At 39.2% G+C, this 27,851-nt stretch overlaps 1 protein-coding gene across 1 annotated transcript in view; it reads left to right on the top strand.

Moving 5' to 3' along the window:
- The window catches only part of slc25a34 (solute carrier family 25 member 34), a 19,560-nt gene extending 5,853 nt beyond the window's left edge, over positions 1 to 13,707 (top strand). Inside the window, exons 3-6 of the mRNA XM_079808448.1 lie at positions 4,910 to 4,975; positions 12,062 to 12,214; positions 12,800 to 12,934; positions 13,396 to 13,707. Coding sequence (XP_079664574.1) covers positions 4,910 to 4,975; positions 12,062 to 12,214; positions 12,800 to 12,934; positions 13,396 to 13,569 — 528 coding nt within the window. The 3' untranslated portion in view covers positions 13,570 to 13,707. The remainder of the gene's footprint in view (positions 1 to 4,909; positions 4,976 to 12,061; positions 12,215 to 12,799; positions 12,935 to 13,395) is intronic.
- The last annotated feature ends 14,144 nt before the right edge of the window (positions 13,708 to 27,851 follow it).

Here is a 27,851-nt window from a genome sequence, read left to right as displayed (position 1 = left end):
GTGAGGAGTGGATGATGCGGTGAGCAGTGGATGATGCGGTGAGGAGTGGATGATGCGGTGAGCAGTGGATGATGCGGTGAGGAGTGGATGATGCGGTGAGCAGTGGATGATGCGGTGAGCAGTGGATGATGCGGTGAGCAGTGGATGATGCAGTGAGCAGTGGATGATGCGGTGAGCAGTGGATGATGCGGTGAGGAGTGGATGATGCGGTGAGCAGTGGATGATGCGGTGAGGAGTGGATGATGCGGTGAGCAGTGGATGATGCGGTGAGCAGTGGATGATGCGGTGAGCAGTGGATGATGCGGTGAGCAGTGGATGATGCGGTGAGCAGTGGATGATGCGGTGAGCAGTGGATGATGCGGTGAGCAGTGGATGATGCGGTGAGCAGTGGATGATGCGGTGAGCAGTGGATGATGCGGTGAGCAGTGGATGATGCGGTGAGGAGTGGATGATGCGGTGAGGAGTGGATGATGCGGTGAGCAGTGGATGATGCGGTGAGGAGTGGATGATGCGGTGAGCAGTGGATGATGCGCTGAGCAGTGGATGATGCAGTGAGCAGTGGATGATGCGGTGAGGAGTGGATGATGCGGTGAGCAGTGGATGATGCGGTGAGCAGTGGATGATGCGGTGAGCAGTGGATGATGCGGTGAGGAGTGGATGATGCGGTGAGCAGTGGATGATGCGGTGAGCAGTGAGCAGTGGATGATGCGGTGAGCAGTGGATGATGCGGTGAGCAGTGGATGATGCGGTGAGCAGTGGATGATGCAGTGAGCAGTGGATGATGCGGTGAGCAGTGGGGAGTGGATGATGCAGTCAGGAGTGGATGATGCAGTGAGCAGTGGATGATGCGGTGAGCAGTAGATGATGCAGTGAGGAGTGGATGATGCGGTGAGCAGTGGATGATGCGGTGAGGAGTGGATGATGCAGTCAGGAGTGGATGATGCAGTGAGCAGTGGATGATGCAGTGAGGAGTGGATGATGCAGTGAGCAGTGGATGATGCAGTGAGGAGTGGATGATGCGGTGAGCAGTGGATGATGCGGTGAGCAGTGGATGATGCGGTGAGGAGTGGATGATGCGGTGAGCAGTGGATGATGCGGTGAGGAGTGGATGATGCGGTGAGCAGTGGATGATGCGGTGAGGAGTGGATGATGCGGTGAGCAGTGGATGATGCGGTGAGCAGTGGATGATGCGGTGAGGAGTGGATGATGCGGTGAGGAGTGGATGATGCGGTGAGCAGTGGATGATGCGGTGAGGAGTGGATGATGCGGTGAGCAGTGGATGATGCGCTGAGCAGTGGATGATGCAGTGAGCAGTGGATGATGCGGTGAGGAGTGGATGATGCGGTGAGCAGTGGATGATGCGGTGAGCAGTGGATGATGCGGTGAGCAGTGGATGATGCGGTGAGGAGTGGATGATGCGGTGAGCAGTGGATGATGCGGTGAGCAGTGAGCAGTGGATGATGCGGTGAGCAGTGGATGATGCGGTGAGCAGTGGATGATGCAGTGGGGAGTGGATGATGCAGTCAGGAGTGGATGATGCAGTGAGCAGTGGATGATGCGGTGAGCAGTGGATGATGCAGTGAGGAGTGGATGATGCGGTGAGCAGTGGATGATGCGGTGAGGAGTGGATGATGCAGTCAGGAGTGGATGATGCAGTGAGCAGTGGATGATGCAGTGAGGAGTGGATGATGCAGTGAGCAGTGGATGATGCAGTGAGGAGTGGATGATGCAGTGAGCAGTGGATGATGCAGTGAGCAGTGGATGATGCAGTGAGGAGTGGATGATGCGGTGAGCAGTGGATGATGCGGTGAGCAGTGGATGATGCAGTGAGGAGTGGATGATGCGGTGAGCAGTGGATGATGCGGTGAGGAGTGGATGATGCGGTGAGCAGTGGATGATGCGGTGAGCAGTGGATGATGCGGTGAGCAGTGGATGATGCGGTGAGCAGTGGATGATGCGGTGAGCAGTGGATGATGCGGTGAGCAGTGGATGATGCGGTGAGCAGTGGATGATGCGGTGAGCAGTGGATGATGCGGTGAACAGTGGATGATGCGGTGAGCAGTGGATGATGCGGTGAGCAGTGGATGATGCGGTGAGCAGTGGATGATGCGGTGAGCAGTGGATGATGCGGTGAGCAGTGGATGATGCGGTGAGCAGTGGATGATGCGGTGAGCAGTGGATGATGCGGTGAGCAGTGGATGATGCGGTGAGCAGTGGATGATGCGGTGAGGAGTGGATGATGCGGTGAGCAGTGGATGATGCGGTGAGCAGTGGATGATGCGGTGAGGAGTGGATGATGCGGTGAGGAGTGGATGATGCGGTGAGCAGTGGATGATGCGGTGAGGAGTGGATGATGCGGTGAGCAGTGGATGATGCGCTGAGCAGTGGATGATGCAGTGAGCAGTGGATGATGCGGTGAGGAGTGGATGATGCGGTGAGCAGTGGATGATGCGGTGAGCAGTGGATGATGCGGTGAGCAGTGGATGATGCGGTGAGGAGTGGATGATGCGGTGAGCAGTGGATGATGCGGTGAGCAGTGAGCAGTGGATGATGCGGTGAGCAGTGGATGATGCGGTGAGCAGTGGATGATGCGGTGAGCAGTGGATGATGCAGTGAGCAGTGGATGATGCGGTGAGCAGTGGGGAGTGGATGATGCAGTCAGGAGTGGATGATGCAGTGAGCAGTGGATGATGCAGTGAGCAGTGGATGATGCAGTGAGCAGTGGATGATGCGGTGAGCAGTGGATGATGCGGTGAGCAGTGGATGATGCGGTGAGCAGTGGATGATGCGGTGAGCAGTGGATGATGCGGTGAGCAGTGGATGATGCAGTGAGCAGTGGATGATGCGGTGAGGAGTGGATGATGCGGTGAGCAGTGGATGATGCGGTGAGCAGTGGATGATGCAGTGAGCAGTGGATGATGCGGTGAGCAGTGGATGATGCAGTGAGCAGTGGATGATGCGGTGAGGAGTGGATGATGCGGTGAGCAGTGGATGATGCGGTGAGCAGTGGATGATGCAGTGAGGAGTGGATGATGCGGTGAGCAGTGGATGATGCGGTGAGCAGTGGATGATGCGGTGAGCAGTGGATGATGCGGTGAGCAGTGGATGATGCGGTGAGCAGTGGATGATGCGGTGAGGAGTGGATGATGCAGTGAGCAGTGGATGATGCAGTGAGCAGTGGATGATGCAGTCAGGAGTGGATGATGCAGTGAGCAGTGGATGATGCAGTCAGGAGTGGATGATGCAGTGAGCAGTGGATGATGCAGTGAGCAGTGGATGATGCAGTGAGCAGTGGATGATGCAGTGAGCAGTGGATGATGCGGTGAGCAGTGGATGATGCGGTGAGCAGTGGATGATGCGGTGAGGAGTGGATGATGCAGTGAGCAGTGGATGATGCAGTGAGCAGTGGATGATGCAGTGAGGAGTGGATGATGCGGTGAGGAGTGGATGATGCAGTGAGCAGTGGATGATGCAGTAGATTAGACACACACATATGCCCGTGTTCTGTGTGCTTTAACTCTATTATCCCTGTTAGGCTGTATAACTCTCTCTAAAGCCCTATTCTCACGGGATTAGTATGATCTGGGGATCTCTGGTGATTTGTAATAATTGCAGAGAATGTCTGTGATCTTAATCCCGTGCGAATCGGCACCTCTGTGATTTGGCCGGGATTGGGCGGATCGTAAATAATATTTGCAAGGTTTTTGTTTCCTGTGCAGATTTTTATCTTTATCTTTCACGAAGAATGGCGCTGCATATAATGCGCACCGTTATGAGTTCCGTGCGGCCGCGCGGATTATACTTTCACTTTAGAATGAGCATCAATTTGGGAGTAAATTGCTTGAATGGTGTGTTTAATGTTATTCTTAATGAAAAACAGAACAGTACAATGACAAACTCGCTTAAATGGGCACTTTTACATTTAGCTTTGAAACTGAATCTTCCTCCGTGTATTGTTATTATTGCTCAGTTCAGTTTTTAACTGTAGCGTCTGTTCTCTAACTGAACTAAATTATTTTTATTACTATAAAAAATCAAAATGATATCGATAGGACTGTTTATAATTTCATACAGCTATATCTATAACTAAAAAAACATTTACAAGTCTTGACATCATATCCGGGAGATAAATCAGTAAATTAGAGTAAAATCACAGGCTTGCTTATCCCGTGAGAATGTGCCGCAAAATTCAGATGTGGGGGGGTAATTTCTAAATCACACGAGGTCCAGATAATACTAATCCCGTGCGGATAGGGCTTTAGCTGTAGGAGTTAATACTGCACTGTGTAAATGGATCATGAACTTGTTGTCCTGTAGGAAACCATATGTCAAAACTCATAATCACATGTCATCAGCCAGGGTTCTTCACATCGCGCCCCACAGGGTGTGTCCTGTCTCCTCTCTTATGAATGTTTGATCTGGGTTATAAACTTGTGGACTGGGCCATAACCCGCTGACACACCTAATATACAATATGTGTTGTTCGTGTGTGTGTGTGTGTGTGTGTGTGTGTGTGTGTGTGCGGTGTCAGTGCATTGTTATGCATGTGAGCATACCAAGACACATTCCGATCAACTGTATTGTTGAAATGGCTAAATAAACCTGAACCTTGAACCCTGGTTGTTTACCATCTTTGGCCGACTCATTTTCAGGAAAAATCTTGTAACTCGAGATGTTGTCCATTTGCTGCCTCATCAATCACTGCAGCGCTGTCTCACACACACACACACACACACACACACACCGGGTGTTGACAGTAAGGCATCCAGAGACGGGCTCAGATATCAGGGGAGGTGCAGTGAGTGTGTGAGACTCAGAGTCCGCGTGCTGTGACGAGTGTGATGTGTGTGACGAGTGTGATGTGTGTGATGTGTGTGACGAGTGTGTGTGTTTCCTGTGATCTGCGCAGGTGAAGACGCACCTGCAGGCGCAGACGGTGGCGGCCATCGCTGTAGGACACCAGCACAACCATCAGGTACAGAGATCTGCGGCGCTGGTCATGTGACTCACGGCTAATTCAGGCTCAGCAGTTTCCATTAACCACACAAAATATGCGACCTAACCGGAGAGCTGTGTGTGTGTGTGTGTGTGTCGACACACCTCTCACTGTTCTGCACTGGCAGCCAATCAAAACTCAGCTAATTGGAGTTTGAGTATATTTGAGTTAGTTTAGTTGAGTTGAGTATATTTGAGTTTAGTTGAGTTGAGTATATTTGAGTTAGTTGAGTTGAGTATATTTGAGTTTAGTTGAGTTTGAATATATTTGAGTTGAGTTGAGTATATTTGAGTTTAGTTGAGTTGAGTATATTTGAGTTAGTTTAGTTGAGTTGAGTATATTTGAGTTTAGTTGAGTTGAGTATATTTGAGTTTAGTTGAGTTGAGTATATTTGAGTTAGTTGAGTTGAGTATATTTGAGTTTAGTTGAGTTGAGTATATTTGAGTTAGTTGAGTTGAGTATATTTGAGTTTAGTTGAGTTGAGTATATTTGATTTAGTTGAGTTGAGTATATTTGAGTTTAGTTGAGTTGAGTATATTTGAGTTAGTTTAGTTGAGTAAATTTGAGTTTAGTTGAGTTGAGTATATTTGAGTTTAGTTGAGTTGAGTATATTTGAGTTAGTTTAGTTGAGTATATTTGAGTGAGTTAGTTGAGTTGAGTATATTTGAGTTTAGTTAAGTTGAGTATATTTGAGTGAGTTAGTTGAGTTGAGTATATTTGAGTTTAGTTAAGTTGAGTATATTTGAGTGAGTTAGTTGAGTTGAGTATATTTGAGTGAGTTAGTTGAGTTGAGTATATTTGAGTTTAGTTAAGTTGAGTATATTTGAGTGAGTTAGTTGAGTTGATTATATTTGAGTGAATTAGTTGAGTTGAGTATATTTGAGTTTAGTTAAGTTGAGTATATTTGAGTGAGTTAGTTGAGTTGAGTATATTTGAGTTTAGTTAAGTTGAGTATATTTGAGTGAGTTAGTTGAGTTGAGTATATTTGAGTGAGTTAGTTGAGTTGAGTATATTTGAGTTTAGTTGAGTTGAGTATATTTGAGTGAGTTAGTTGAGTTGAGTATATTTGAGTTTAGTTGAGTTGAGTATATTTGAGTGAGTTAGTTGAGTTGAGTATATTTGAGTTAGTTTAGTTGAGTATATTTGAGTGAGTTAGTTGAGTTGAGTATATTTGAGTTTAGTTAAGTTGAGTATATTTGAGTTAGTTGAGTTGAGTATATTTGAGTTTAGTTGAGTTGAGTATATTTGAGTTTAGTTGAGTTCGAGTATATTTGAGTTAGTTGAGTTGAGTATATTTGAGTTAGTTTAGTTGAGTATATTTGAGTTAGTTGAGTATATTTGAGTGAGTTAGTTGAGTTGAGTATATTTGAGTTGAGTATATGTGAGTTTAGTTGAGTTGAGTATATTTGAGTTAGTTGAGTTGAGTATATTTGAGTTAGTTTTTGTTGAGTAGAGTATATTTGAGTGAGTTAGTTGAGTAGAGTATATTTGAGTGAGTTAGTTGAGTTGAGTATATTTGAGTTGAGTTGAGTATATTTGAGTTAGTTGAGTTGAGTATATTTGAGTTAGTTGAGTTGAGTATATTTGAGTGAGTTAGTTTAGTTGAGTTGAGTATATTTGAGTGAGTTAGTTTAGTTGAGTTGAGTATATTTGAGTGAGTTTGTTGAGTTGAGTATATTTGAGTTTAGTTGAGTTGAGTATATTTGAGTTAGTTGAGTTGAGTTGAGTATATTTGAGTTGAGTTGAGTATATTTGAGTTAGTTGAGTTGAGTATATTTGAGTTAGTTTAGTTGAGTTGAGTATATTTGAGTTAGTTGAGTTGAGTATATTTGAGTTAGTTGAGTTGAGTATATTTGAGTTTAGTTGAGTTCGAATATATTTGAGTTTAGTTGAGTTGAGTATATTTGAGTTAGTTGAGTTGAGTATATTTGAGTTCGTTTAGTTGAGTTGAGTATATTTGAGTTAGTTGAGTTGAGTATATTTGAGTTAGTTGAGTTGAGTATATTTGAGTTTAGTTGAGTTGAGTATATTTGAGTTAGTTGAGTTTAGTATATTTGAGTTTAGTTGAGTTGAGTATATTTGAGTTAGTTTAGTTGAGTATAGTTGAGTTGAGTATATTTGAGTGAGTTATTTGAGTTGAGTATATTTGAGTTTAGTTGAGTTGAGTATATTTGAGTTAGTTGAGTTGAGTATATTTGAGTTTAGTTGAGTTGAGTGTATTTGAGTGAGTTAGTTGAGTATATTTGAGTTGAGTTGAGTATATTTGAGTTGAGTTGAGTTGAGTATATTTGAGTTGAGTTGAGTTGAGTATATTTGAGTTGAGTATATTTGAGTTGAGTATATTTGAGTTGAGTATATTTGAGTTGAGTATATTTGAGTTGAGTTGAGTATATTTGAGTTGAGTTGAGTATATTTGAGTTGAGTTGAGTTGAGTATATTTGAGTTGAGTATATTTGAGTTGAGTTGAGTTGAGTATATTTGAGTTGAGTTGAGTATATTTGAGTTTAGTTGAGTTGAGTATATTTGAGTTGAGTATATGTGAGTTTAGTTGAGTTGAGTATATTTGAGTTAGTTGAGTTGAGTTGAGTATATTTGAGTTAGTTTTTGTTGAGTAGAGTATATTTGAGTGAGTTAGTTGAGTAGAGTATATTTGAGTGAGTTAGTTGAGTTGAGTATATTTGAGTTGAGTTGAGTTGAGTATATTTGAGTGAGTTAGTTTAGTTGAGTTGAGTATATTTGAGTGAGTTAGTTTAGTTGAGTTGAGTATATTTGAGTGAGTTTGTTGAGTTGAGTATATTTGAGTTTAGTTGAGTTGAGTATATTTGAGTTAGTTGAGTTGAGTTGAGTATATTTGAGTTTAGTTGAGTTGAGTATATTTGAGTTAGTTGAGTTGAGTATATTTGAGTTAGTTTAGTTGAGTTGAGTATATTTGAGTTAGTTGAGTTGAGTATATTTGAGTTTAGTTGAGTTCGAATATATTTGAGTTTAGTTGAGTTGAGTATATTTGAGTTAGTTGAGTTGAGTATATTTGAGTTAGTTGAGTTGAGTATATTTGAGTTTAGTTGAGTTCGAATATATTTGAGTTTAGTTGAGTTGAGTATATTTGAGTTAGTTGAGTTGAGTATATTTGAGTTAGTTTAGTTGAGTTGAGTATATTTGAGTTTAGTTGAGTTGAGTATATTTGAGTTAGTTGAGTTGAGTATATTTGAGTTAGTTGAGTTGAGTTGAGTATATTTGAGTTAGTTGAGTTTAGTATATTTGAGTTTAGTTGAGTTGAGTATATTTGAGTTAGTTTAGTTGAGTATATTTGAGTTGAGTTGAGTATATTTGAGTGAGTTATTTGAGTTGAGTATATTTGAGTTTAGTTGAGTTGAGTATATTTGAGTTAGTTGAGTTGAGTATATTTGAGTTTAGTTGAGTTGAGTGTATTTGAGTGAGTTAGTTGAGTTGAGTATATTTGAGTTGAGTTGAGTATATTTGAGTTGAGTTGAGTTGAGTATATTTGAGTTGAGTTGAGTTGAGTATATTTGAGTTGAGTATATTTGAGTTGAGTATATTTGAGTTGAGTATATTTGAGTTGAGTATATTTGAGTTGAGTATATTTGAGTTGAGTTGAGTTGAGTATATTTGAGTTGAGTTGAGTATATTTGAGTTTAGTTGAGTTGAGTATATTTGAGTTTAGTTGAGTTGAGTATATTTGAGTTAGTTTAGTTGAGTTGATTATATTAGAGTGAGTTGAGTTGAGTATATTTGAGTTTAGTTGAGTTTGAGTATATTTGAGTTTAGTTGAGTTGAGTATATTTTAGTTAGTTGAGTTGAGTATATTTGAGTTAGTTGAGTTGAGTACATTTGAGTTGAGTTTGAGTATATTTGAGTTTAGTTGAGTATATTTAAGTTTGAGTATATTTGAGTTTAGTTGAGTTGAGTATATTTGAGTTAGTTGAGTTGAGTATATTTGAGTTTAGTTGAGTTGAGTATATTTGAGTTAGTTGAGTTGAGTATATTTGAGTTTAGTTGAGTTGGGTATATTTGAGTTAGTTTAGTTGGGTTGAGTATATTTGAGTTAGTTTAGTTGAGTTGAGTATATTTGAGTTTAGTTGAGTATATTTGAGTTAGTTGAGTTGAGTATATTTGAGTTAGTTGAGTTGAGTATATTTGAGTTTAGTTACGTTGAGTATATTTGAGTTAGTTTAGTTGAGTTGAGTATATTTGAGTTTAGTTGAGTTGAGTATATTTGAGTTAGTTGAGTTGAGTATATTTGAGTTAGTTGAGTTGAGTATATTTGAGTTAAGGTGAGTTGAGTATATTTGAGTTGAGTTGAGTATATTTGAGTTTAGTTGAGTTGAGTATATTTGAGTTAGTTGAGTTGAGTATATTTGAGTTTAGTTGAGTTGAGTATATTTGAGTTTAGTTGAGTTGAGTATATTTGAGTTAGTTGAGTTGAGTATATTTGAGTTTAGTTGAGTTGAGTATATTTGAGTTAGTTGAGTTGAGTATATTTGAGTTTAGTTGAGTTGTGTATATTTGAGTTTAGTTGAGTATATTTGAGTTTAGTTGAGTTGAGTATATTTGAGTTAGTTGAGTTGAGTTGAGTATATTTGAGTTTAGTTGAGTTGAGTATATTTGAGTTAGTTGAGTTGAGTATATTTGAGTTTAGTTGAGTTTGAGTATATTTGAGTTTAGTTGAGTTGAGTGTATTTGAGTTAGTTTAGTTGAGTATATTTGAGTTAGTTGAGTTAAGTTGAGTATATTTGAGTGAGTTAGTTGAGTTGAGTATATTTGAGTTGAGTTGAGTATATTTGAGTGAGTTAATTGAGTTGAGTATATTTGAGTTGAGTTGAGTATATTTGAGTGAGTTAGTTGAGTTGAGTATATTTGAGTTGAGTTGAGTTGAGTATATTTGAGTTGAGTTGAGTTGAGTATATTTGAGTTGAGTTGAGTTGAGTATATTTGAGTTTAGTTGAGTTGAGTTAGTTGAGTTGAGTATATTTGAGTTAGTTTAGTTGAGTTGATTATATTTGAGTGAGTTGAGTATATTTGAGTTTAGTTGAGTTGAGTATATTTGAGTTAGTTGAGTTGAGTATATTTGAGTTTAGTTGAGTTGAGTATATTTGAGTTAGTTGAGTATATTTGAGTTAGTTGAGTTGAGTATATTTGAGTTTAGTTGAGTTGAGTATATTTGAGTTAGTTGAGTTGAGTATATTTGAGTTTAGTTGAGTTCGAGTATATTTGAGTTTAGTTGAGTTGAGTGTATTTGAGTTAGTTTAGTTGAGTATATTTGAGTTAGTTGAGTTAAGTTGAGTATATTTGAGTGAGTTAGTTGAGTTGAGTATATTTGAGTTGAGTATATTTGAGTTGAGTTGAGTATATTTGAGTGAGTTAGTTGAGTTGAGTATATTTGAGTTGAGTTGAGTTGAGTTGAGTATATTTGAGTTGAGTATATTTGAGTTGAGTATATTTGAGTTGAGTATATTTGAGTTGAGTTGAGTATATTTGAGTTTAGTTGAGTTGAGTATATATGAGTTAGTTTAGTTGAGTTGAGTATATTTGAGTTTAGTTGAGTTGAGTATATTTGAGTTAGTTGAGTTGAGTTGAGTATATTTGAGTTAGTGTAGTTGAGTTGATTATATTTGAGTGAGTTGAGTTGAGTATATTTGAGTTTAGTTGAGTTGAGTATATTTGAGTTTAGTTGAGTTTGAGTATATTTGAGTTTAGTTGAGTATATTTGAGTTAGAGTATATTTGAGTTTAGTTGAGTTGAGTATATTTGAGTTAGTTGAGTTGAGTATATTTGAGTTTAGTTGAGTTGGGTATATTTGAGTTAGTTGAGTTTAGTATATTTGAGTTAGTTGAGTTGAGTATATTTGAGTTAGTTGAGTTGAGTATATTTGAGTTAGTTGAGTTGAGTATATTTGAGTTAGTTGAGTTGAGTATATTTGAGTTAGTTGAGTTGAGTATATTACAGTATATTAGAGTATATTAGTCTGAGTGATTGTGATTGGTGTTCCTCAAGTTGAGTTGAGTATATTTGAGTGAGTTAGTTGAGTTGAGTATATTTGAGTTGAGTTGAGTATATTTGAGTGAGTTAGTTGAGTTGAGTATATTTGAGTTGAGTTGAGTTGAGTATATTTGAGTTGAGTTGAGTATATTTGAGTTGAGTTGAGTATATTTGAGTTAGTTTAGTTGAGTTGAGTATATTTGAGTTTAGTTGAGTTGAGTATATTTGAGTTAGTTGAGTTGAGTATATTTGAGTTAGTTTAGTTGAGTTGATTATATTTGAGTGAGTTGAGTATATTTGAGTTTAGTTGAGTTGAGTATATTTGAGTTAGTTGAGTTGAGTATATTTGAGTTTAGTTGAGTTGAGTATATTTGAGTTAGTTGAGTATATTTGAGTTAGTTGAGTTGAGTACATTTGAGTTTAGTTGAGTTTGAGTATATTTGAGTTTAGTTGAGTATATTTGAGTTTGAGTATATTTGAGTTTAGTTGAGTTGAGTACATTTGAGTTTAGTTGAGTTGAGTATATTTGAGTTAGTTGAGTTGAGTATATTTGAGTTTAGTTGAGTTGGGTATATTTGAGTTAGTTGAGTTGAGTATATTTGAGTTTAGTTGAGTTGAGTACATTTGAGTTTAGTTGAGTTGAGTATATTTGAGTTAGTTGAGTTGAGTATATTTGAGTTTAGTTGAGTTGGGTATATTTGAGTTAGTTGAGTTGGGTATATTTGAGTTAGTTGAGTTGAGTATATTTGAGTTTAGTTGAGTTGGGTATATTTGAGTTAGTTGAGTTGAGTATATTTGAGTTAGTTGAGTTGAGTATATTTGAGTTAGTTGAGTTGAGTATATTTGAGTTAGTTGAGTTGAGTATATTTGAGTTAGTTGAGTTGAGTATATTTGAGTTAGTTGAGTTGAGTATATTTGAGTTAAGTTGAGTTGAGTATATTTGAGTTAGTTGAGTTGAGTATATTTGAGTTTGAGTATATTTGAGTATATTAGAGTATTTTTGAGTATATTTGAGTTTGAGTATATTAGAGTATATTAGTCTGAGTGACTGTGATTGGTGTTCCTCAGGGCGTGTCCAGTGCGTTCCTGTCCATCTACCGGCGTGAGGGCGTGGCCGGTCTGTGGCGGGGGGTGAACGGGGCCGTGCCGAGGGTCACGGTGGGGTCAGCGGCTCAACTGGCCACGTTCAGCTCGGCTAAAGACTGGGTCACACGCGCACAGGTCAGCACACACACATCTGCTTCAGCTCATCAGCATAATCACCACAGGCTCACACACACATCTGCATCAGCTCATCAGCATAATCACCACAGGCTCACACACACATCTGCATCAGCTCATCAGCATAATCACCACAGGCTCACACACACATCTGCATCAGCTCATCAGCATAATCACCACAGGCTCACACACACATCTGCATCAGCTCATCAGCATAATCACCACAGGCTCACACACACATCTGCATCAGCTCATCAGCATAATCACCACAGGCTCACACACACATCTGCTTCAGCTCATCAGCATAATCACCACAGGCTCACACACACATCTGCATCAGCTCATCAGCATAATCACCACAGGCTCACACACACATCTGCATCAGCTCATCAGCATAATCACCACAGGCTCACACACACATCTGCATCAGCTCATCAGCATAATCACCACAGGCTCACACACAGACACGTTTGCTATTAAAACCCTTTTATTGGTTGAGTCCTTCAGGAGGCAATGTGTGTGTGTGTGTGTGTGTGTGTGTGTGTGTGTGTGTGTGTGTGTGTGTGTGTGTGTGTGTGTTTGCAGTGGTTCAGTCCTCACAGCTTCCTCACCGCCCTCGTTGCCGCCATGATCAGCGGAGTTGCCGTGACGATCACGATGACGCCGTTTGATGTCATCAGCACGCGACTGTACAACCAACCGGTGGACGAGTTTAAAAGGGTAACACACACTTTATTTACCAAGATCATATAAAGCATTAATCCACAGTTTGCATCACAGCTGAAGCGTGTGTGTGTGTGTGTGTGTGTTTGTTTGTGTGTGTTTGTTTGTTTGTGTGTTTGTGTGTGTTTGTGTGTGTGTGTTTGTGTGTGTGTCTGTGTGTGTCTGTGTCTGTGTGTGTCTGTGTGTGTCTGTCTGTGTGTGTGTGTGTGTGTCTGTGTGTGTGTGTGTGTGTGTGTGTGTGTGTCTGTGTGTGTGTGTCTGTGTCTGTGTGTGTGTGTGTCTGTGTGTGTCTGTGTGTGTGTGTGTCTGTGTGTGTCTGTGTGTGTCTGTGTGTGTCTGTGTGTGTCTGTGTGGCTGTGTGTGTGTCTGTGTGTGTGTGTCTGTGTGTGTCTGTGTGTTGTGTGTGTGTGTGTGTTGTGTGTGTGTGTGTGTGTGTGTGTGTGTGTGTGTGTGTGCAGGGCCGTCTCTACAGTGGGTTCATGGACTGCCTGATGAAGGTGTGCGGTGCGGAGGGGATTGTGGGTCTGTATAAAGGCATGACGCCGGTGTTTGTGCGTCTGGCTCCTCATACGGTGCTCAGTATGCTCATATGGGACGTCCTGAGACAGCGGGCGCTGCTCTACACACACTGAGGAGATGTGTGTGTGTGTGTGTGTGTGTGTGAACGGACTCTCTGTGCCGTTGGGTTTTACCTCACTAGTGTGCCTTATGTCCAATACCACTGTCAAGATTCTGTGTTTAACGAGTTGATTAAAGTTTTTACTGACTGACTTCAGTGTGTCTGTGATTATTGTGAGCTCGAGATATGCAAATGTTCTCATCCGCTGAGAGATTAAAGGCACAGTGTGTAATTACTCGACTCAGAGGCGTGTCTTGACTCTTGAGTGGGCGGAGCTTTTATTCTGCCGCGAGCGCTTCCGCTTCTGCTTCTTCCGCTCATGTGTGTGTGTGTTTGATCCTCTCACACACATGTGAGTGTGTTAAAGTGATGATGTAATGTTGTCTGGGCGCTACTATGAGACACTTGTTCACACTGCAGTGAGCGAGATCATATGAGGCGGTAAAACATGGCATTCTGGGTAAATCAACAACAGCAGATTTACACAATCAGACTAACTGTGTTGAGCTGGAGAACAATGAGGAGTTTCTGTCCATCAATGATCCAAACAGTGGCTAATAAAACACAGCAGATAATAAAGCGCCGCTAGTGTTGCCATGGTTACCGCACAATAACACCGGCGGGGATGATGTCACTGATGGGCGGCGCACGCACACACACACACACACACACGCACGCCGTGTCCTGGGGAAAATCACTGATTTACACATTCTGGGACACATTTGGGATAAAGTCAACACAATATATAACACTGATCGAGAGGAGATTGGCCGTTTTAATCCTATAATCTTACATATTGTGCCTTTAATCCTATAATCTTACATATTGTGCCTTTAAGTGAATATCTCAATGATGTATCGACACATTCGCATGTTTGCGGTTCTGATGTCGGTTTATTGACTCTTTCCACATTTCTGGGTTCCTCGTGGAAGTCGTCAAACTTCTATAGCGGTGAATGAGAGAATACTTTAAATATATTTTCTGCGTTTCTATTGGCTCAAATAAAAGAAAAACTCTACAATAGCCTTTTCACAACTTTCGAGAGAGAGAGAGAGATTTAATGCTCAGATTAAAGCTGCAGAATGTAGTTTTTCCTCTTTGTCGTCATCTCTGTTCGGAATCTGCAATTGGCCTATCGGTAAGCCCCTCCCCTCGAACGCAGATGAGCCAGTAGCAGTTGAGTATCAGTTGCGCTGGGACCAGAACTCGGACATCTTTAGGTTTCAGTGTCATAGAGAAACACTGGAGAATCTGAAGCTCTCATCGGTTTGATGGTGTTTATGCTACAGAAATGCTCAAATGTCTTCCCTGAGGTCCTGTAACACTGACATTGAGGCAGGCATTGTTATTTAAACTTGGAGAACGTGTGTCTGAGAAACACGAGATCCTCAGTGGAGTCCCACACAGAAGCTGCCTCGGTCCTCTATTACTTTCATGTGTGTGTTCCCATAGTAACGCTGACGACACACAGCTCTATTTTACTGTCAGGACAAATGATAATCCAGCGGTTAATGCTATCAGCACCTGCTTTATGCAGTAAATCACTGGATGAGTAATAATGAAATGAGGATGAGACTGATATTCTATTCTAAAACGGAGGGAGAAATGCTCCAGAATTGAGTCAAATTGACTTTAGACCCGAGGTTACAAGCCGTGCTGTTATTTCAGACTCACATCCCATAATAAGAAGATAACAAAAACTTAATTTTCCCATCTAGGAAATATCGCTCAAATAAGAGCTTTCTTAAACCGGAGAGATGCAGAAAAACTAACCCGTGCTCATATCTCAAGTGGACAAGACTATAGTAATGTTCACAGGTAAACAGTCTTCAGCTAATCCAGACTTCAGTTTATTCAGACTTCAGCTAATCCAGACTTCAGTTTATTCAGACTTCAGTTTATTCAGACTTCAGTTTATTCAGACTTCAGTTTATTCAGACTTCAGTTTATCCAGACTTCAGTTTATTCAGACTTCAGTTTATTCAGACTTCAGTTTATTCAGACTTCAGTTTATTCAGACTTCAGCTAATCCACACTTCAGTTTATCCAGACTTCAGCTAATCCAGACTTCAATTTATTCAGACTTCAGCTAATCCAGTCTTCAGTTTATCCAGACTTCAGTTTATCCAGACTTCAGTTTATCCAGACTTCAGCTAATCCAGACTTCAGCTAATCCAGACTTCAGTTTATCCAGACTTCAGTTTATCCAGACTTCAGCTAATCCAGACTTCAGTTTATCCAGACTTCAGTTTATCCAGACTTCAGTTTATCCAGACTTCAGCTAATCCAGACTTCAGCTAATCCAGACTTCAGTTTATCCAGACTTCAGTTTATCCAGACTTCAGTTTATCCAGACTTCAGATAATCCAGACTTCAGCTAATCCAGACTTCAGATTATCCAGACTTCAGTTTATCCAGACTTCAGTTTATCCAGACTTCAGCTAATCCAGACTTCAGCTAATCCAGACTTCAGCTAATCCAGACTTCAGTTTATCCAGACTTCAGTTTATCCAGACTTCAGATAATCCAGACTTCATTTTATCCAGTCTTCAGATAATCCAGACTTCAGTTTATCCAGACTTCAGTTTATCCAGACTTCAGCTAATCCAGACTTCATCTTATCCAGACTTCAGATAATCCAGACTTCAGTTTATCCAGACTTCAGTTTATCCAGACTTCAGCTTATTCAGACTTCATCTTATTCAGACTTCAGTTTATCCAGACTTCAGTTTATCCAGACTTCAGCTTATTCAGACTTCATCTTATTCAGACTTCAGTTTATCCAGACTTCAGTTTATCCAGACTTCAGCTTATTCAGACTTCATCTTATTCAGACTTCAGTTTGTACAGACTTCAGTTTATCCAGACTTCAGCTTATTCAGACTTCATCTTATTCAGACTTCAGTTTATCCAGACTTCAGTTTATCCAGACTTCAGCTTATTCAGACTTCAGCTAATCCACACTTCAGTTTATCCAGACTTCAGCTAATCCAGACTTCAATTTATTCAGACTTCAGCTAATCCAGTCTTCAGTTTATCCAGACTTCAGTTTATCCAGACTTCAGTTTATCCAGACTTCAGTTTATCCAGACTTCAGCTAATCCAGACTTCAGCTAATCCAGACTTCAGTTTATCCAGACTTCAGTTTATCCAGACTTCAGCTAATCCAGACTTCAGTTTATCCAGACTTCAGTTTATCCAGACTTCAGTTTATCCAGACTTCAGCTAATCCAGACTTCAGCTAATCCAGACTTCAGTTTATCCAGACTTCAGTTTATCCAGACTTCAGTTTATCCAGACTTCAGATAATCCAGACTTCAGCTAATCCAGACTTCAGATTATCCAGACTTCAGTTTATCCAGACTTCAGTTTATCCAGACTTCAGCTAATCCAGACTTCAGCTAATCCAGACTTCAGCTAATCCAGACTTCAGTTTATCCAGACTTCAGTTTATCCAGACTTCAGATAATCCAGACTTCATTTTATCCAGTCTTCAGATAATCCAGACTTCAGTTTATCCAGACTTCAGTTTATCCAGACTTCAGCTAATCCAGACTTCATCTTATCCAGACTTCAGATAATCCAGACTTCAGTTTATCCAGACTTCAGTTTATCCAGACTTCAGCTTATTCAGACTTCATCTTATTCAGACTTCAGTTTATCCAGACTTCAGTTTATCCAGACTTCAGTTTGTACAGACTTCAGTTTATCCAGACTTCAGCTTATTCAGACTTCATCTTATTCAGACTTCAGTTTATCCAGACTTCAGTTTATCCAGACTTCAGCTTATTCAGACTTCAGTTTATCCAGACTTCAGTTTATCCAGACTTCAGTTTATCCAGACTTCAGTTTATCCAGATTTCAGCTAATCCAGACTTCAGATAATCCAGTCTTCAGATTATCCAGACTTCAGTTTATCCAGACTTCAGTTTATCCAGTCTTCAGTTTATCCAGACTTCAGTTTATCCAGATTTCAGATAATCCAGACTTCAGTTTATCCAGACTTCAGCTAATCCAGACTTCAGTTTATCCAGACTTCAGTTTATCCAGACTTCAGTTTATCCAGATTTCAGATAATCCAGACTTCAGTTTATCCAGACTTCAGTTTATCCAGACTTCAGTTTATCCAGATTTCAGATAATCCAGACTTCAGTTTATCCAGACTTCAGCTAATCCAGACTTCAGTTTATCCAGACTTCAGTTTATCCAGACTTCAGTTTATCCAAACTTCAGTTTATCCAGACTTCAGTTTATCCAGACTTCAGTTTATCCAAACTTCAGTTTATCCAGACTTCAGCTAATCCAGACTTCAGATAATCCAGACTTCAGTTTATCCAGACTTCAATTTATCCAGACTTCAGTTTATCCAGACTTCAGTTTATCCAAACTTCAGTTTATCCAGACTTCAGTTTATCCAGACTTCAGTTTATCCAGACTTCAGCTAATCCAGACTTCAGCTAATCCAGACTTCAGTTTATCCAGACTTCAATTTATCCAGACTTCAGTTTATCCAGACTTCAGCTAATCCAGACTTCAGCTAATCCAGACTTCAGTTTATCCAGACTTCAGTTTATCCAGACTTCAGATAATCCAGACTTCAGCTAATCCAGACTTCAGATTATCCAGACTTCAGTTTATCCAGACTTCAGTTTATCCAGACTTCAGCTAATCCAGACTTCAGCTAATCCAGACTTCAGCTAATCCAGACTTCAGTTTATCCAGACTTCAGTTTATCCAGACTTCAGCTAATCCAGACTTCATTTTATCCAGTCTTCAGATAATCCAGACTTCAGTTTATCCAGACTTCAGTTTATCCAGACTTCAGCTAATCCAGACTTCATCTTATCCAGACTTCAGATAATCCAGACTTCAGTTTATCCAGACTTCAGTTTATCCAGACTTCAGCTTATTCAGACTTCATTTTATTCAGACTTCAGTTTATCCAGACTTCAGTTTGTACAGACTTCAGTTTATCCAGACTTCAGCTTATTCAGACTTCATCTTATTCAGACTTCAGTTTATCCAGACTTCAGTTTATCCAGACTTCAGCTTATTCAGACTTCAGTTTATTCAGACTTCAGTTTATCCAGACTTCAGTTTATCCAGACTTCAGTTTATCCAGACTTCAGTTTATCCAGATTTCAGCTAATCCAGACTTCAGATAATCCAGTCTTCAGATTATCCAGACTTCAGTTTATCCAGACTTCAGTTTATCCAGTCTTCAGTTTATCCAGACTTCAGTTTATCCAGATTTCAGATAATCCAGACTTCAGCTAATCCAGACTTCAGTTTATCCAGACTTCAGTTTATCCAGACTTCAGTTTATCCAGATTTCAGATAATCCAGACTTCAGTTTATCCAGACTTCAGTTTATCCAGACTTCAGTTTATCCAGATTTCAGATAATCCAGACTTCAGTTTATCCAGACTTCAGCTAATCCAGACTTCAGTTTATCCAGACTTCAGTTTATCCAGACTTCAGTTTATCCAAACTTCAGTTTATCCAGGCTTCAGTTTATCCAAACTTCAGTTTATCCAAACTTCAGTTTATCCAGACTTCAGTTTATCCAGACTTCAGTTTATTCAGACTTCAGATAATCCAGACTTCAGTTTATCCAGACTTCAGTTTATCCAGACTTCAGTTTATCCAGACTTCAGTTTATCCAGATTTCAGATAATCCAGACTTCAGTTTATCCAGACTTCAGCTAATCCAGACTTCAGTTTATCCAGACTTCAGTTTATCCAGACTTCAGTTTATCCAAACTTCAGTTTATCCAGACTTCAGTTTATCCTAACTTCAGTTTATCCAAACTTCAGTTTATCCAGACTTCAGTTTATCCAGACTTCAGTTTATCCAGATTTCAGATAATCCAGACTTCAGTTTATCCAGACTTCAGTTTATCCAGACTTCAGTTTATCCAGATTTCAGATAATCCAGACTTCAGTTTATCCAGACTTCAGCTAATCCAGACTTCAGTTTATCCAGACTTCAGTTTATCCAGACTTCAGTTTATCCAGACTTCAGTTTATCCAGACTTCAGTTTATCCAAACTTCAGTTTATCCAAACTTCAGTTTATCCAGACTTCAGTTTATCCAGACTTCAGTTTATCCAGACTTCAGTTTATCCAAACTTCAGTTTATCCAGACTTCAGTTTATCCAGACTTCAGTTTATCCAGACTTCAGCTAATCCAGACTTCATTTTATCCAGACTTCAGTTCATCCAGACTACAGCTAATCCAGACTTCAGTTTATCCAGACTTCAGCTAATCCAGTCTTCAGTTTATCCAGACTTCAGTTTATCCAGATTTCAGATAATCCAGACTTCAGTTCATCCAGACTTCAGCTATTCCAGTCTTCAATTTATCCAGACTTCAGTTTATTCAGACTTCAGATAATCCAGACTTCAGTTTATCCAGACTTCAGCTAATCCAGTCTTCAGTTTATCCAGACTTCAGTTTATCCAGATTTCAGATAATCCAGACTTCAGTTTATCCAGACTTCAGTTTATTCAGACTTCATCTTATTCAGACTTCAGTTTATCAAGATTTCAGCTAATCCAGACTTCAGTTTGTTCAGACTTCAGCTAATCCAGATTTCAGCTAATCCAGACTTCAGTTTATCCAGACTTCAGTTTATCCAGACTTCAGTTTATCCAGATTTCAGATAATCCAGACTTCAGTTTATCCAGACTTCAGTTTATCCAGACTTCAGTTTATCCAGATTTCAGATAATCCAGACTTCAGTTTATCCAGACTTCAGCTAATCCAGACTTCAGTTTATCCAGACTTCAGTTTATCCAGACTTCAGTTTATCCAGACTTCAGTTTATCCAGACTTCAGTTTATCCAAACTTCAGTTTATCCAAACTTCAGTTTATCCAGACTTCAGTTTATCCAGACTTCAGTTTATCCAGACTTCAGTTTATCCAAACTTCAGTTTATCCAGACTTCAGTTTATCCAGACTTCAGTTTATCCAGACTTCAGCTAATCCAGACTTCATTTTATCCAGACTTCAGTTCATCCAGACTACAGCTAATCCAGACTTCAGTTTATCCAGACTTCAGCTAATCCAGTCTTCAGTTTATCCAGACTTCAGTTTATCCAGATTTCAGATAATCCAGACTTCAGTTCATCCAGACTTCAGCTATTCCAGTCTTCAATTTATCCAGACTTCAGTTTATTCAGACTTCAGATAATCCAGACTTCAGTTTATCCAGACTTCAGCTAATCCAGTCTTCAGTTTATCCAGACTTCAGTTTATCCAGATTTCAGATAATCCAGACTTCAGTTTATCCAGACTTCAGTTTATTCAGACTTCATCTTATTCAGACTTCAGTTTATCAAGATTTCAGCTAATCCAGACTTCAGTTTGTTCAGACTTCAGCTAATCCAGATTTCAGCTAATCCAGACTTCAGTTTATCCAGACTTCATCTTATCCAGACTTCAGTTTATCCAGACTTCAGTTTATCCAGACTTCAGATTATCCAGACTTCAGCTAATCCAGACTTCAGTTTATTCAGACTTCAGCTAATCCACACTTCAGTTTATCCAGACTTCAGCTAATCCAGACTTCAATTTATTCAGACTTCAGCTAATCCAGTCTTCAGTTTATCCAGACTTCAGTTTATCCAGACTTCAGTTTATCCAGACTTCAGTTTATCCAGACTTCAGCTAATCCAGACTTCAGCTAATCCAGACTTCAGTTTATCCAGACTTCAGTTTATCCAGACTTCAGCTAATCCAGACTTCAGTTTATCCAGACTTCAGTTTATCCAGACTTCAGTTTATCCAGACTTCAGCTAATCCAGACTTCAGCTAATCCAGACTTCAGTTTATCCAGACTTCAGTTTATCCAGACTTCAGTTTATCCAGACTTCAGATAATCCAGACTTCAGCTAATCCAGACTTCAGATTATCCAGACTTCAGTTTATCCAGACTTCAGTTTATCCAGACTTCAGCTAATCCAGACTTCAGCTAATCCAGACTTCAGCTAATCCAGACTTCAGTTTATCCAGACTTCAGTTTATCCAGACTTCAGATAATCCAGACTTCATTTTATCCAGTCTTCAGATAATCCAGACTTCAGTTTATCCAGACTTCAGTTTATCCAGACTTCAGCTAATCCAGACTTCATCTTATCCAGACTTCAGATAATCCAGACTTCAGTTTATCCAGACTTCAGTTTATCCAGACTTCAGCTTATTCAGACTTCATCTTATTCAGACTTCAGTTTATCCAGACTTCAGTTTATCCAGACTTCAGTTTGTACAGACTTCAGTTTATCCAGACTTCAGCTTATTCAGACTTCATCTTATTCAGACTTCAGTTTATCCAGACTTCAGTTTATCCAGACTTCAGCTTATTCAGACTTCAGCTAATCCACACTTCAGTTTATCCAGACTTCAGCTAATCCAGACTTCAATTTATTCAGACTTCAGCTAATCCAGTCTTCAGTTTATCCAGACTTCAGTTTATCCAGACTTCAGTTTATCCAGACTTCAGCTAATCCAGACTTCAGCTTATCCAGACTTCAGTTTATCCAGACTTCAGTTTATCCAGACTTCAGCTAATCCAGACTTCAGTTTATCCAGACTTCAGTTTATCCAGACTTCAGTTTATCCAGACTTCAGCTAATCCAGACTTCAGCTAATCCAGACTTCAGTTTATCCAGACTTCAGTTTATCCAGACTTCAGTTTATCCAGACTTCAGATAATCCAGACTTCAGCTAATCCAGACTTCAGATTATCCAGACTTCAGTTTATCCAGACTTCAGTTTATCCAGACTTCAGCTAATCCAGACTTCAGCTAATCCAGACTTCAGCTAATCCAGACTTCAGTTTATCCAGACTTCAGTTTATCCAGACTTCAGATAATCCAGACTTCATTTTATCCAGTCTTCAGATAATCCAGACTTCAGTTTATCCAGACTTCAGTTTATCCAGACTTCAGCTAATCCAGACTTCATCTTATCCAGACTTCAGATAATCCAGACTTCAGTTTATCCAGACTTCAGTTTATCCAGACTTCAGCTTATTCAGACTTCATCTTATTCAGACTTCAGTTTATCCAGACTTCAGTTTATCCAGACTTCATCTTATTCAGACTTCAGTTTATCCAGACTTCAGTTTATCCAGACTTCAGCTTATTCAGACTTCATCTTATTCAGACTTCAGTTTATCCAGACTTCAGTTTATCCAGACTTCAGCTTATTCAGACTTCAGTTTATCCAGACTTCAGTTTATCCAGACTTCAGTTTATCCAGACTTCAGTTTATCCAGATTTCAGCTAATCCAGACTTCAGATAATCCAGTCTTCAGATTATCCAGACTTCAGTTTATCCAGACTTCAGTTTATCCAGTCTTCAGTTTATCCAGACTTCAGTTTATCCAGATTTCAGATAATCCAGACTTCAGTTTATCCAGACTTCAGCTAATCCAGACTTCAGTTTATCCAGACTTCAGTTTATCCAGACTTCAGTTTATCCAGATTTCAGATAATCCAGACTTCAGTTTATCCAGACTTCAGTTTATCCAGACTTCAGTTTATCCAGATTTCAGATAATCCAGACTTCAGTTTATCCAGACTTCAGCTAATCCAGACTTCAGTTTATCCAGACTTCAGTTTATCCAGACTTCAGTTTATCCAAACTTCAGTTTATCCAGACTTCAGTTTATCCAGACTTCAGTTTATCCAAACTTCAGTTTATCCAGACTTCAGCTAATCCAGACTTCAGCTAATCCAGACTTCAGTTTATCCAGACTTCAATTTATCCAGACTTCAGTTTATCCAGACTTCAGTTTATCCAAACTTCAGTTTATCCAGACTTCAGTTTATCCAGACTTCAGTTTATCCAGACTTCAGCTAATCCAGACTTCAGCTAATCCAGACTTCAGTTTATCCAGACTTCAATTTATCCAGACTTCAGTTTATCCAGACTTCAGCTAATCCAGACTTCAGCTAATCCAGACTTCAGTTTATCCAGACTTCAGTTTATCCAGACTTCAGATAATCCAGACTTCAGCTAATCCAGACTTCAGATTATCCAGACTTCAGTTTATCCAGACTTCAGTTTATCCAGACTTCAGCTAATCCAGACTTCAGCTAATCCAGACTTCAGCTAATCCAGACTTCAGTTTATCCAGACTTCAGTTTATCCAGACTTCAGCTAATCCAGACTTCATTTTATCCAGTCTTCAGATAATCCAGACTTCAGTTTATCCAGACTTCAGTTTATCCAGACTTCAGCTAATCCAGACTTCATCTTATCCAGACTTCAGATAATCCAGACTTCAGTTTATCCAGACTTCAGTTTATCCAGACTTCAGCTTATTCAGACTTCATTTTATTCAGACTTCAGTTTATCCAGACTTCAGTTTGTACAGACTTCAGTTTATCCAGACTTCAGCTTATTCAGACTTCATCTTATTCAGACTTCAGTTTATCCAGACTTCAGTTTATCCAGACTTCAGCTTATTCAGACTTCAGCTTATTCAGACTTCAGTTTATCCAGACTTCAGTTTATCCAGACTTCAGTTTATCCAGACTTCAGTTTATCCAGATTTCAGCTAATCCAGACTTCAGATAATCCAGTCTTCAGATTATCCAGACTTCAGTTTATCCAGACTTCAGTTTATCCAGTCTTCAGTTTATCCAGACTTCAGTTTATCCAGATTTCAGATAATCCAGACTTCAGCTAATCCAGACTTCAGTTTATCCAGACTTCAGTTTATCCAGACTTCAGTTTATCCAGATTTCAGATAATCCAGACTTCAGTTTATCCAGACTTCAGTTTATCCAGACTTCAGTTTATCCAGATTTCAGATAATCCAGACTTCAGTTTATCCAGACTTCAGCTAATCCAGACTTCAGTTTATCCAGACTTCAGTTTAACCAGACTTCAGTTTATCCAAACTTCAGTTTGTCCAGACTTCAGTTTATCCAAACTTCAGTTTATCCAAACTTCAGTTTATCCAGACTTCAGTTTATCCAGACTTCAGTTTATTCAGACTTCAGATAATCCAGACTTCAGTTTATCCAGACTTCAGTTTATCCAGACTTCAGTTTATCCAGACTTCAGTTTATCCAGATTTCAGATAATCCAGACTTCAGTTTATCCAGACTTCAGCTAATCCAGACTTCAGTTTATCCAGACTTCAGTTTATCCAGACTTCAGTTTATCCAAACTTCAGTTTATCCAGACTTCAGTTTATCCTAACTTCAGTTTATCCAAACTTCAGTTTATCCAGACTTCAGTTTATCCAGACTTCAGTTTATCCAGATTTCAGATAATCCAGACTTCAGTTTATCCAGACTTCAGTTTATCCAGACTTCAGTTTATCCAGATTTCAGATAATCCAGACTTCAGTTTATCCAGACTTCAGCTAATCCAGACTTCAGTTTATCCAGACTTCAGTTTATCCAGACTTCAGTTTATCCAAACTTCAGTTTATCCAGACTTCAGTTTATCCAAACTTCAGTTTATCCAAACTTCAGTTTATCCAGACTTCAGTTTATCCAGACTTCAGTTTATCCAAACTTCAGTTTATCCAGACTTCAGTTTATCCAGACTTCAGTTTATCCAGACTTCAGTTTATCCAGACTTCAGCTAATCCAGACTTCATTTTATCCAGACTTCAGTTCATCCAGACTACAGCTAATCCAGACTTCAGTTTATCCAGACTTCAGCTAATCCAGTCTTCAGTTTATCCAGACTTCAGTTTATCCAGATTTCAGATAATCCAGACTTCAGTTCATCCAGACTTCAGCTATTCCAGTCTTCAATTTATCCAGACTTCAGTTTATTCAGACTTCAGATAATCCAGACTTCAGTTTATCCAGACTTCAGCTAATCCAGTCTTCAGTTTATCCAGACTTCAGTTTATCCAGATTTCAGATAATCCAGACTTCAGTTTATCCAGACTTCAGTTTATTCAGACTTCATCTTATTCAGACTTCAGTTTATCAAGATTTCAGCTAATCCAGACTTCAGTTTGTTCAGACTTCAGCTAATCCAGATTTCAGCTAATCCAGACTTCAGTTTATCCAGACTTCATCTTATCCAGACTTCAGTTTATCCAGACTTCAGTTTATCCAGACTTCAGATTATCCAGACTTCAGCTAATCCAGACTTCAGTTTATTCAGACTTCAGCTAATCCAGACTTCAGATAATCCAGTCTTCAGTTTACCCAGACTTCAGTTTATCCAGACTTCAGTTGATCCAAACTTCAGTTTATTCAGACTTCAGTTTATCCAGACTTCAGTTTATCCAGACTTAAATTTACCCAGACTTCAGTTTATCCAGACTTCAGCTAATCCAGACTTCAGTTTATCCAGACTTCAGTTTATCCAGACTTCAGTTTATCCAGATTTCAGTTTATCCAGACTTCAGTTTATCCAGATTTCAGCTAATCCAGACTTCAGTTTATTCAGACTTCAGTTTACCCAGATTTCAGATAATCCTGACTTCAGTTTATCCAGACTTCAGTTTATCCAGACTTCAGTTTATCCAGACTTCAGTTTATCCAGATTTCAGATAATCCAGACTTCAGTTTATCCAGACTTCATCTTATCCAGACTTCAGTTTATCCAGACTTCAGTTTATCCAGATTTCAGCTAATCGAGACTTCAGTTTATTCAGACTTCAGCTAATCCAGACTTCAGTTTTTCCAGACTTCAGTTTATCCAGACTTCAGCTAATCCAGTCTTCAGTTTATCCAGACTTCAGCTAATCCAGACTTCAGTTTATCCAGATTTCAGATAATACAGACTTCAGTTTATCCAGATTTCAGTTTATTCAGACTTCAGCTAATCCAGACTTCAGTTTATCCAGACTTCAGTTTATCCAGATTTCAGCTAATCCAGACTTCAGTTTATCCAGACTTCAGTTTATCCAGACTTCATCTTATCCAGACTTCAGTTTATCCAGATTTCAGCTAATCCAGACTTCAGTTTATCCAGACTTCAGTTTATCCAGATTTCAGCTAATCCAGACTTCAGTTTATTCAGACTTCAGTTTATCCAGACTTCAGCTAATCCAGTCTTCAGTTTATCCAGACTTCAGCTAATCCAGTCTTCAGTTTATCCAGACTTCAGTTTATCCAGATTTCAGATAATCCAGACTTCAGTTTATCCAGACTTCAGTTTATTCAGACTTCATCTTATTCAGACTTCAGTTTATCCAGATTTCAGCTAATCCAGACTTCATTTTATCCAGTCTTCAGATAATCCAGACTTCAGTTTATCCAGACTTCAGTTTATCCAGACTTCAGCTAATCCAGACTTCATCTTATCCAGACTTCAGATAATCCAGACTTCAGTTTATCCAGACTTCAGTTTATCCAGACTTCAGCTTATTCAGACTTCATCTTATTCAGACTTCAGTTTATCCAGACTTCAGTTTATCCAGACTTCAGTTTGTACAGACTTCAGTTTATCCAGACTTCATCTTATTCAGACTTCATCTTATTCAGACTTCAGTTTATCCAGACTTCAGTTTATCCAGACTTCAGCTTATTCAGACTTCAGTTTATCCAGACTTCAGTTTATCCAGACTTCAGTTTATCCAGACTTCAGTTTATCCAGATTTCAGCTAATCCAGACTTCAGATAATCCAGTCTTCAGATTATCCAGACTTCAGTTTATCCAGACTTCAGTTTATCCAGTCTTCAGTTTATCCAGACTTCAGTTGATCCAGACTTCAGTTGATCCAAACTTCAGTTTATTCAGACTTCAGTTTATCCAGACTTCAGTTTATCCAGACTTAAATTTACCCAGACTTCAGTTTATCCAGACTTCAGCTAATCCAGACTTCAGTTTATCCAGACTTCAGCTAATCCAGACTTCAGTTTATCCAGATTTCAGTTTATCCAGACTTCAGTTTATCCAGATTTCAGCTAATCCAGACTTCAGTTTATTCAGACTTCAGTTTACCCAGATTTCAGATAATCCTGACTTCAGTTTATCCAGACTTCAGTTTATCCAGACTTCAGTTTATCCAGATTTCAGATAATCCAGACTTCAGTTTATCCAGACTTCATCTTATCCAGACTTCAGTTTATCCAGACTTCAGTTTATCCAGATTTCAGCTAATCGAGACTTCAGTTTATCCAGACTTCAGTTTATCCAGACTTCAGTTTATCCAGATTTCAGCTAATCGAGACTTCAGTTTATTCAGACTTCAGCTAATCCAGACTTCAGTTTTTCCAGACTTCAGTTTATCCAGACTTCAGCTAATCCAGTCTTCAGTTTATCCAGACTTCAGTTTATCCAGATTTCAGATAATCCAGACTTC

Source organism: Gobio gobio (assembly GCF_949357685.1).
Source record: "Gobio gobio genome assembly, chromosome: 24".
In the NCBI taxonomy this organism is placed as follows: domain Eukaryota; kingdom Metazoa; phylum Chordata; class Actinopteri; order Cypriniformes; family Gobionidae; genus Gobio; species Gobio gobio.
This window is presented reverse-complemented; position numbering and strand designations above follow the sequence as displayed.